The sequence below is a fragment of the Penicillium verhagenii genome, assembly GCF_028828195.1.
Source record: "Penicillium verhagenii strain IBT 33310 chromosome Unknown utg000003l_segment0_segment0, whole genome shotgun sequence".
NCBI classification, from domain to species: Eukaryota; Fungi; Ascomycota; class Eurotiomycetes; order Eurotiales; family Aspergillaceae; genus Penicillium; species Penicillium verhagenii.
The window spans coordinates 1,434,710-1,444,827 of NW_026643167.1; the positions used below are offsets into that span (position 1 = coordinate 1,434,710).

Below are 10,118 nucleotides of genomic sequence, written 5' to 3' on the forward strand. Positions count from 1 at the left end.
TTTGGATCACCTAAGCAATCACTTTTTGGCCAATGAGGTTCTGCATAGATCTTGGGATTTGTAGATTATGCTTGTATTTTTTCTAAAGGAATCATTACTATACATGCTACTAGATAACAATGGCCTATGTTGAATCTACTAGGAATTGCTGGTGTTCGAAGTGTCTCAAGGTCGTTAACTCCATACTAGTATACTCCATTTCTCAAGTTGGAGTCGACGGATCTTCCGGAAAAATGTGCGAACGTTTTCCCATTAATCTTATCCGGTTCAAGTCATATAATTGGTCTAACTCTTTAGATTCCCCCTTTCTCCTCCTTTAATTCCTTCCCCACAATAACACCCATCATGTATACTCTCGCCCAAGTCCTTCGAACCCCAGCTTCCCCCCACGCTCGGCAACTATTCCTCCGCGCTCCGTCCAAAACAGTTCCGGTGTCTTCACCCCTCTACAGACCTGCCAATTCCTTCATTTCCAATTCTCTTCATCTACGCACCATGTCTTCCGCTCCCGCTAAGCACGAGTTCCTCTGCATCTTGCCGGACTTCCCCGGCGCCCAGGCAAAGCGCCTGGAGGTCCGCCCGTAAGACAAGTTTCTACCCCTCGTGATGTCCCGAGCAAAGAGTTAACCGTTTGTCCCAGTGCCCACCTGGAGGGTGTGAAGCCTTTGGTTGCTGCCGGTTCCATTGTCAGCGGTGGTATGTTTACTCCACTACGAATTCACCATTGCTTTATATGTGATTCTTTTCAGAATCTCCTCTCGGTTCCTCTTTTTGACTTGAACCGGTGGATTTGAAATTGAATTCAATTCGCATATGAACTTTTGACTGACCTGTCCTTCTCTCCTTCTTAACAGGTGCCATGTTTGAATCTCACCCTGCCGAGGGCGAGGTTCCCTCTTTCAAGGGCAGCATGATGCTCGCCGTGGCCGAGAACGAGGCTGCCGTGCGCGCTATTCTGGAGAATGATATCTACTCTCGCTCCGGCGTTTGGGACTTGGAGAAGGCCCAGATCATTCCCGTAAGTTGAAACTAACTTCTTTCCTTTTCTTTCTTTTGTGATACGCGTTGCTAATAAATTTCGTTCGTTATAGTTCAAGTCTGCTGTGCGCCAGCAGCTGTAAAGGGGAACAGTAGTACCAATAGAAACCAAAGTGCATTATATCATCAACTCCAAAAATTGAATTATGAGCTAGTCCTTCTTACCTCGTCCCTGTTGCAGTAGATATTCAATACTAATATCTCACATTAAAAAATGGGCCTAAAGACTCAAGACTTGCTTGATCATCTCCATGGCCCGGCACTTCAAATGTTGGACCTAGAAATGGGGGTCGAATCTTCTTCAATATCCTAATTGGCTGGAACATTGAGATGGTTCATTTGGTGTAAATACTCTTGATTCTTGATCTATCCTTGACTCAATGCAAGGCTTGACTATATAAGCTTAAAGTGGTGGTAATGGGCATAAATCAGTACCAACATTGAAGCCTCATCCATGGCTTATTTCCATGCTCAAGTTGTGCATCAGTTACTTTTTGTCATTTCTGTTTCCCGCTGACAGTGCTACTACTTCCAAGGGATCCTAGTAGCTTTGCTGCAAGTGTAAGATGGCATGAGAATGAAGTATAGAGTTTCTGGATGGACTTCACTGTATTTTGTCTTGACGTACTTTATCGTGGGGACCGAAAGAGGTGTATAGTATTAGATGCTTCAAGCAATTTTTTATTACATCAATTGACAAGTCGGGTTTGCTAAGTTTGCGAGGTCATACAATCTGTTATATACACAATCAGCGACGTACACTGAAATCAACAGTGAAATTTTCCAAGGTCACCTGGCTCCCATCTATTATTACCATGACCAACCTCTTGGAAGAAGGCCTGTCGCTTTCAAGAAGGAAAAAACATGCTCGATGCAGGAGGGCGAAATTTGAACTAACCCTGCTCACACAGGGTCGAATGCTTGATATAAAACGAAAACAACATGATAGTGACGGTCCGGTTCGCGGTCCCTAATTTAGTTTGCAACAAGAAAAGAAAATGAAAGGAGAAAAGAGGTATTTAACATCCCGGACAATTTCCCTTCGGATAGGAAGAGAAGAAATGATCGCCGAGCGTAAAAAACACAAATTCAGTATATGAAGGTCTCAAGAACCGGCGAACTCTATAGACCTGCAGTTCCTGTCAAACAACGTTTTCCCCCGTAGCGCCAAGGTAACAAATACACAACACACGCACACTCCCTAGAACGCGGCACGAAGATAGTGGATTATGGAAATCATTAGGCCTCCGTCACGAAAACATCCCTCCAATGTCAAAGTAAAAGAAGAAGAAAAAAGAAGCGAACATGTATCACAGTGGTATAGGTTGATACCGTGGCTGGGCACAACGGGATGCCGTGGAGCTCCGTACGGTCGAACAAAAATGGAGGGGTGGATCCGAGACGGAACGGGGTTCAAAGATCAACTCTGTAGCCCAAGTAGCCAGTTCCCCGGCTAACAAAAGGCGGGGGTATCGCAGACTTAGTATGCCTTGCGGTCTCCTAGGTTGCCGGGCTTCTCGTCGGTATCGATGTGCCAGACCACGTAGTTGGGCAGACCGACGACTTGGTAGCCGGCTCGCTTGGCCATCTTGGCAAAACCTTCGGTTTCAGCCTGGTTCTCAAAAGCGTATGAAGGGAAGTTAATGCCTAGAAAGTAGCAAGTTAGAAAACCAAATAGAAGAAGAAGAAGAGCTTCAGGATCAAGCCCAGGAGAACTTGGAGAATGTATAATAACATACCTGAGCGGTGGACATCGGCCTTGACGAGAATGTTCACGCCACCAATTCCGTCAAGCTCAACCTCCTCGTCCTTATCCTTGCGCCAGTCACCCATGCTGACCATGTAGGTGCGGCCAGTATCGTATTCCTTGTAACCTTCAGCCAAGACGGTATCCGGGTCAAGGGTTTGGCGCAAGCGACGGCCCTTGTCAGACTCAATCCAAGAGTTATAATCAACTGCAATGAGTCAGCAAAATTGTAAGATGTAGGTTAAACAAGATAAGAGTTGACTTACAGCGACCTTCAACGTCGCGACCATCGCGGTAACGGTGGAACCAAATGTCTGTTAAAAATCCAAGTCAGTCCAACCCGAACAATGAAGCTCATAAGTAAATCATGGGAAGAGGTCTCAGGGTAAACGTACTAGGCACAAGGATATCCTTGTCGTGAGCCATAAAGTCCTCCAGGATGCGCTCGGGGCAGTCCACAATATCCACATCACGCCAGTAAACCCACGAGTGATCGGCCTTGAGCGCAGAGTAGAGCAGGTAGTTGCGAGCGCGACCAATGGCCTTTCTGCGAGGACCCTGAGCGGCGAATCCGTGTCGCTCCTCCACGCTCATCTCGACGTCAGATCCAAAGTCCTTGCGGACAACGGTCGCGCTGCGGAAGCGGATTTTTTCATCGGCGTGGTTTTGGATACGGTCGAGTTCGGAAGCCAGGTTGGCCAGGGTGTCATCCTTGGTGTCACCGACCAAGAAAGCGAGATCGATCAGTTCGTGGGGGTAGGTCAACTTATATAGGAGATCGAAGTATTTCTCGAGGTAGGGGGCGGCGTCGCGGAGAGGGGTCAGGATGAGCACGCGCTCACGGTTGTGGTAGGCCTGGGTGGTAGAGTAGATGGGGTTCAAGTCTACTTCAGAGATGGAGGTGTTGTTCACTTCGTAAGGTTCGTGGTGGTTGAAGAGGACAGGAGTCTGGGCGTGAGCGTTCCACTCGACCATCTCGTTGATGGACATTTCCATGGGGGATTTAGACGAGCCATAGCAGTAGAAACTGGAGCGAGCTGGGTTAGTAGATGAAAAGAGACGAAATGTTTCACCAAGGAAGTGGGATTCTGCATACTTTTGCATCTCTGATGCGGACTTGCTGACGCCACGCCACAGCAGGAGAACCAGACCAGTAATGGCGATGGAGATCAAGAAACGAGTGCGTGTCAGGAGCACGAGGACAGCCCTCCATGGTGGTAACTGGGATCTGGCGGACTTCCAGTTGACTCCGCCCTTTGGCAACAACATTTTGGGTATGAGGGAGGAGGATGTGAAGAGGTGTTTTGGATGAGATTCTGTGACTTTCAGGAGCCGGAGCGGCGACGATCCCGGGGCGGGCCTTGGTTCGAGGCCCGTCGAATACCCCTTACGGACCGAACGAGTGAGGCCTCAGAGGACGCGCAAAAGGCCACAAAGGTCGGGCAAGATAGGAGTTGAGGCGTTAATGGAGTTGTGATTGCGGTGTTGACAGATAGGGAGGAGGAAAACGATGAGGACGGGATCGTCGGGGGGGAATTTGCCAAGCGGGAAAACGGGTACGGAGTAAAATCAGCCCTTAATGAAGAGAGTCAAGTTCAGCCACGATCTATACAATCTTGTGAAGTTTTATATTTTGTTTCTGGCTTATGGATAAATTATACTACACATTCAGTCTTCTATCTGTTGGTTGTCTCCTGGAGACACAGTATCTGTTCCTCTTTTTCCTTTTTTTTTTTTTTTTTTTTTTTTTGGGCTGTTTCGGTACGGGAGCAAAAAGACCCTGGTTATTTTTAGTATAGGAGATCGACGAGGATAAGACATCTTCATTGATGAAGAAGAACTTTCAATTCTTTAACTTAGGCTGTATTTGTGTGAAGATATAGATATTTTCTCTAATCTCTATTCAGCCCCTGAGGCTTCATCATCAATTGTGGCATTGCGTGTCCCTGACGTGCTGTGGTCTCGACCGGGTGTGGCGTTATAGCCCCTAAATAGCACAAACTGCAGGGATGTTTGGAGGCAGTAAAAGCTCAATTGATGGGGAGTAAGAGAAAAAGAGATTCAAGTAAATAGAAAATATCAATGAAGAAACTCCTGTGAAAGATAGTTTATATCTAAGACATGGGGTATCTCCGCATTTGCTGGATAAAATGGAGATTCATGATTCTTCCATAGTTCTAGAACTAAAATGCTTGTATTTAGGATGGGGTCAATTTTCACCATATCAAGGTCATTTTCAAAGTACGCAAAATGATTTTCCATGTCTGTTCTGACATTTGTACACGGAGTATTATGTTTTGAATTCTCTTATTTTTCTCCGATGCTTTCTGGTCCACATAATCGTTGCCTTCAACCCCACTCAAAAGGCCCAGACTCCACCAGGCACAAAGCATTGTGTACGTAGACAAGGGCAAAAGAAGGCAATCCTAACCAAACCCCATTGATAAACCCAATATTACTTTTTAAAAGGAAAAAAGTCTCAGATAAAGTCCCAAACAGAAATAAGATATGTTCCATAATGCAATAATTCCCAAGGTCGTGGCGGCCGAGTATTATAATTTGTGATGAGTCTATGGCCTACTATATTAAGAACAAGTTCTCGATTCAACAGGCTTCGTGGCTAGATCCATGGATCCGATCTGCGATTCGAACTGAGGATGCCTCGTATACACATCACTGTCATAGGTAGGTACATAGGTAGGTACAACATTACATAGCCCTGCATTTGCAAACGGCAGTTTGTACCACTGGATGATGCCACGTTATACATACCCGGGACGCATCTGGGGATGTATCATGTAGTGCTACTTCACGAGTCATGCGGGCGAAGTACCTACAGAGATATACGAGGAAGAAAACAAAACACACAATTATGTTTAAAAGGATGATTGTAAGTACTGTCATATATTGACTTGACATTATGAACAAAGAAAGTAGACAAATAAACAAAAGGAAAAGAAAAATCCAACCCATTCATATACACCATATCGTACCAGCCGCTGCCAAAAAAAAAAAAAAACAAAAGAAAAGAAGAAAAAGAAAATAACCAGAAGAAAAAAGAAATAAACAAAAGAAACGAAAAGTAAATAATATGCCACCCGTTTTTGAAAGTTTTGAGAGCGAGCCAACGAAAAATAGACAGAAGAAATGAAAATATAAACACCGAGCGGGAAACTTCCACGTCTTCCAAAGAGGCAAACCTAATGTTACAGTAGTGCAGAGTCCAGACACGCTAAGAAGCACAATCGCAATGTGGCGGGATGAGGACGGCAAGAAATTGAAAGCCAATTGTCCTCGAACCCAAAAAATGACGCAGGGGGAGAGACGACGCCGCTGCCTGCAAGGGGGTGCGGGGAACTTAAAAGGGGAAATCATCAACACATCAGGATCGAGAGAACCACGCAGAATGAGGTCTGCACTTTCTTATGGCGACGGAATCAGCGAGTGGCGTCGGGAAGAAGGGTAGTTGAAAGAGGCGGGCTGCGAAGAGAGGAAAGCTGGTGATGAGGGACCTGTAACAGGGGGTGTTGATGTGAGGTATGATGTGCTGAAGGTTTGAGAAGTAGCACTCGGCATGGGATCATGGTAGATAGGAGTTTCGGGGCCCATGTTGATGTTTTGGCCGATCTCATCACAGAAGACACGTAGACCCGGTAGGCCAGCTTTCTTCTGGCGCTTGTGCTCAGGAACCTCGACTAGTGGTCGGGGACTTGTGCTCTCGGGCTTTGGGGAGCGGAACATGGCATCGTAGGACTTCAACTGGAACTCGAGGTGACGGTTGCGTTCCGCCAGCATCTCGTTCTCTGCCTTAGCGGTGCGGAGCTGTTGCTGGGTGGTCTGGTTCTGTTGCTGGAGGGATGTAACTAGCTGTTGCAGCTGCATGCAGCGGACTTGGGGCTGCAGCTTCTCAGAAAGCTGGGGGGTGACCTGCTCTTGTCGGATCAGGTGGACAATAATAGCAAGCATGAAGTCAACAAGGTAGACGGCGCCCTGGACGATATGCTCCTTGGATTGGATCAGGCTCTTAGATGGGTTCCAGCCGGCGCGCTCCAAGAAGAAGTCATGAATTCGGCTGTCCAGCTCACGGTGCAGCTGGCTGAGGTTCTTTCGGCGGTTGCCCTCGGCAATGCGGTGCTTTTCCCGCTGATCATCGGGATCAGGGGAGTCGGAGCTGCCCTTGCGTTTACGGCCGCACAGCTGCTGGAGAGGCTGCTTACGGTTGATGTTCTTGGGAGCAATCAATGCCATAATCTCAGTGGGAGAGAGATCATTGGGCCACTCGGTCGAGGCAGCCTTCTGGGCTGTGAAAGACTCTTGCCAAGAGCTCTCAGCAGAGTTGGCTGGCGAGGGAGGAGCCACGATGGGCTCACTACCAGACCATGATGACTTGAACTGGAAGGAGTCTTGTGGGCCCGGGGTACTGGGAGGGAAAGCCTCCTTGACATGGAAAGGGTTCAGGTGGAAAGGTCCGCGGGGCAATGGATCCACGCGGGGGAGAGGAGGCAGGCGGCGGTCCTCGCCCAAGTCAGAGCCACTCATACCGAGAGTGGAGGATTTCAAAATGCTGATTACCCCAATTAGAATGAGATGTAGATTCACACGGGCCATAGGCACTCACGGAAGCGAGCAGCGTCGCTGAATATCATCAGTCATAGAACCCATTTCCTCATACATCATGGTGAATCGTTGATATGTTTAAATGGGTGATATGTGCAGAAGCGAAGGTCGACTTAGGTCGTTTCAATGTAGCAAGCTGTGTATACTCAAAAATACCAAAATAGATCTTTGGTACTGATGTCCTTCCCTTGAAAAAACACACAAGAGATATTCACACGGTCGAGGATAGTATAATCGAATGGAGCAGGTGGCGGCAAAACACAGTGGGAACGATGTATATGCAAGACAAAGTGGAGACGAAACAAAGCACGTATAGACGATGATGGCGAGGGGATAAAGATCCACACGAGGCGATGATAATGAGTGAGACAATTCAACCCAGGGATACGGGGGCTGGGCTCATGGTTTATATGTCGAGGACCAGAACGATAGAACGAGAGGAACCAGTACTTTTGACTCGAGTTCCATCTCACATCGATATTTTGTGAGGTCCGGGCTTCGTACCTCTCCGGATCCAGGGAGGGGGGAAACGATGAACGATCCAGAGCCGATCATCGAGAGACCCAAGCGCAGCGCGGAAGCCGGATGTCATACAGACAGATACTGTGCATGGTGCATGGTCGACCCACGGGGAAACGAGCCTCGCATCCCGGGTGGGCTCTGGGCCATTAGGAAGACCCGCCCCGGAAAGAACGATAGAGGGGAAGGGTGAGATGTCGATTATCTGTCACATCTTGCACGGAGGAACATCGTCGTCAAGAAATATCAGATGAACGAATGAGGTTCCCACGATTTCGCCCCGAGTGGAAGGTTCACCGCGTTGATCCATGGCCCTTGATTTGTCACCAGACTGGTGGTATCAAGATCGACACGGGGAAGACAGTGCGGCGCTGCCCTTACATCAATAGTCACCAATTAATGACATTATCCTAAGCGTTCTCCGTGCATGGTTAGCCTGGGAACGGTTTAAACCCTTTTCCAAGGCATTGGATTCGAATAATCTTCCGAAAGGGCCCCATGTGGATGTAACTATTTACAGAATGCTATGTAATAGAGCAAAAAAAGAAAAGAAAGAGCAAAGAAAGAACCCTGGAAAAATAAAATAAAAATAAAATAAAAGCAGATATAACAAAAAGACGATCCACCAGATCTCAAGCTAGGAAATCGACCAACAAAAAACCCAGGAAATATTCAGGAAAACGAATCCCGGACAAGCGTCTCCACAATCACCTAGTGTTTTTCTTTTCTTTTCTTTACTTGCATATTCCAGATCAATTTCTGTCCACCCGCTAAGATTTGGATGCATCCATGAAACGCCCATTGTAAGATGCTATGCAAAGTTCACTTTCTAAATGTTCGATCGCATGCGTCGATATTCAGGAGAACCTACCCGTGTCAGGAAGATCAAGATTCAAGGGGTAAAACTCATCTCCTTCAGGATATCTCCTCAACCACTAATTAAAGCCACCCTAGAGAAATAGATGCAAGCAAGGACCCCAGAGATTCCATGGTGTGACATGCGAGGAGGCTCGTGATTAGACTAAAGGAGGTGCAATTTACTAACCATGCCATGGTAAACTATGGACTAGAAGAACTATAGCTTTGTCTAATATGAAAATACGAACAATCCGCCATTTCAATGAGGAATTGGATGTACAGATCAAAAGATGTCATCGTCTAGAACGTCATAGACAGTTGAGGTGGTACTACATCAGCTCTTAATTATAATTAGGGTCAATTTGGTTATAGGCGAATCACAATCCTAGAGGCAATGGAATCCATCCAGAAACGAAAGATCGCTCGAGGAAAACCACCGAGTTGGGACAGCCCCAAGACCCAGCGACCGGGATACGTTGCCTGTCAGTCATCGAATCAGAAGCTACCGATTGATTTGGAATTGAAAAAGTTCACAAACTAAGTGTTGGCGTCGTTAGTTTCTAGGCGAAGGCGAGTCAAAGCGCAATACATTTCAACGGGGGTCAAGCCCTAAGTGTAACAGTTGCACGTTCCTTTTTCTAATTAACCAAGGATCAAAAGGGATGAAAATGATGGAAAAATAGATTTGCCCCACCGATGATCCCTTTAAACAAAATTCGAATTGATCAAATGCCTCGAAAGTTCCTAATGTTAAGTTCGCTAAAGCGGGTGGGTCTGAACTCTTTAGTAGATCAGAGCTGTCATATTTCCCTTTCCTTCCCAACCTCCCCATGACGATCTGAGACACTAGTCTCTCTTCCACGTTCCTAATTTTGGTCCCTGGGATTGTAGAAAACATGGAGAATCATTCCAGAATCTCAACGGGAGACTGTCATCTTAAAAAAAAAGAAAAAGGAAAAGTCACCGGGGAAGCCAAGTCAGAATTATAAAACCCAAGTATAGATAGGGCTGTCATTACTACTGTTAATTTAATTTTTTGCCTTTCTCTTTAGCTTCCTCTTCCCCTCTTCTACATCCTTTTACTCAAGCCTTCACCTTGGAACACGACCCATCCGACTAAACCAATTTTTTCAACACCTGCATACGGCATGCTTGGAAAAGGCCCCCGCGCCTGCGCCTAGCACAAGTGTGCAGGCAGCACGCAGCTGCGGCTGGAGTCTACTGGAGAGAATTGACTCCCAGGCACGAACCATTTAAGATCCCAAACTCTGGACCTTCCGGGACTTCCCCGGACCCATCTCTTCCAAGGATCTTCGGAACTTTGCCCTCTCCCTACTTG

The 10,118-nt window shown here is 46.9% G+C and overlaps 3 protein-coding genes across 3 annotated transcripts; 1 reads left to right on the top strand and 2 right to left on the bottom strand.

Annotated features, from left to right (window-relative positions):
* Nucleotides 1-495: 495 nt before the first annotated feature.
* N7466_001937 (uncharacterized protein) lies at nucleotides 496-1,121 on the top strand (the record flags this gene model as incomplete). Its single annotated transcript, XM_057161335.1, has 4 exons — nucleotides 496-581; nucleotides 641-696; nucleotides 855-1,018; nucleotides 1,092-1,121. The coding sequence occupies 4 exons, from the start codon at nucleotides 496-498 to the stop codon at nucleotides 1,119-1,121; spliced, it is 336 nt and encodes a 111-aa protein (XP_057024620.1).
* A 1,397-nt stretch (nucleotides 1,122-2,518) lies between these two features.
* On the bottom strand, nucleotides 2,519-4,054 carry N7466_001938 (ANP1/MMN9/VAN1 family protein; the record flags this gene model as incomplete). The annotated part of the gene is made up of 4 exons (XM_057161336.1): nucleotides 2,519-2,685; nucleotides 2,778-2,993; nucleotides 3,052-3,099; nucleotides 3,181-4,054. The coding sequence occupies 4 exons, from the start codon at nucleotides 4,052-4,054 to the stop codon at nucleotides 2,519-2,521; spliced, it is 1,305 nt and encodes a 434-aa protein (XP_057024621.1).
* A 2,154-nt stretch (nucleotides 4,055-6,208) lies between these two features.
* N7466_001939 (putative HLH DNA binding domain protein) lies at nucleotides 6,209-7,462 on the bottom strand (the record flags this gene model as incomplete). Its single annotated transcript, XM_057161337.1, has 2 exons — nucleotides 6,209-7,349; nucleotides 7,404-7,462. The coding sequence occupies 2 exons, from the start codon at nucleotides 7,460-7,462 to the stop codon at nucleotides 6,209-6,211; spliced, it is 1,200 nt and encodes a 399-aa protein (XP_057024622.1).
* Nucleotides 7,463-10,118: the final 2,656 nt, after the last annotated feature.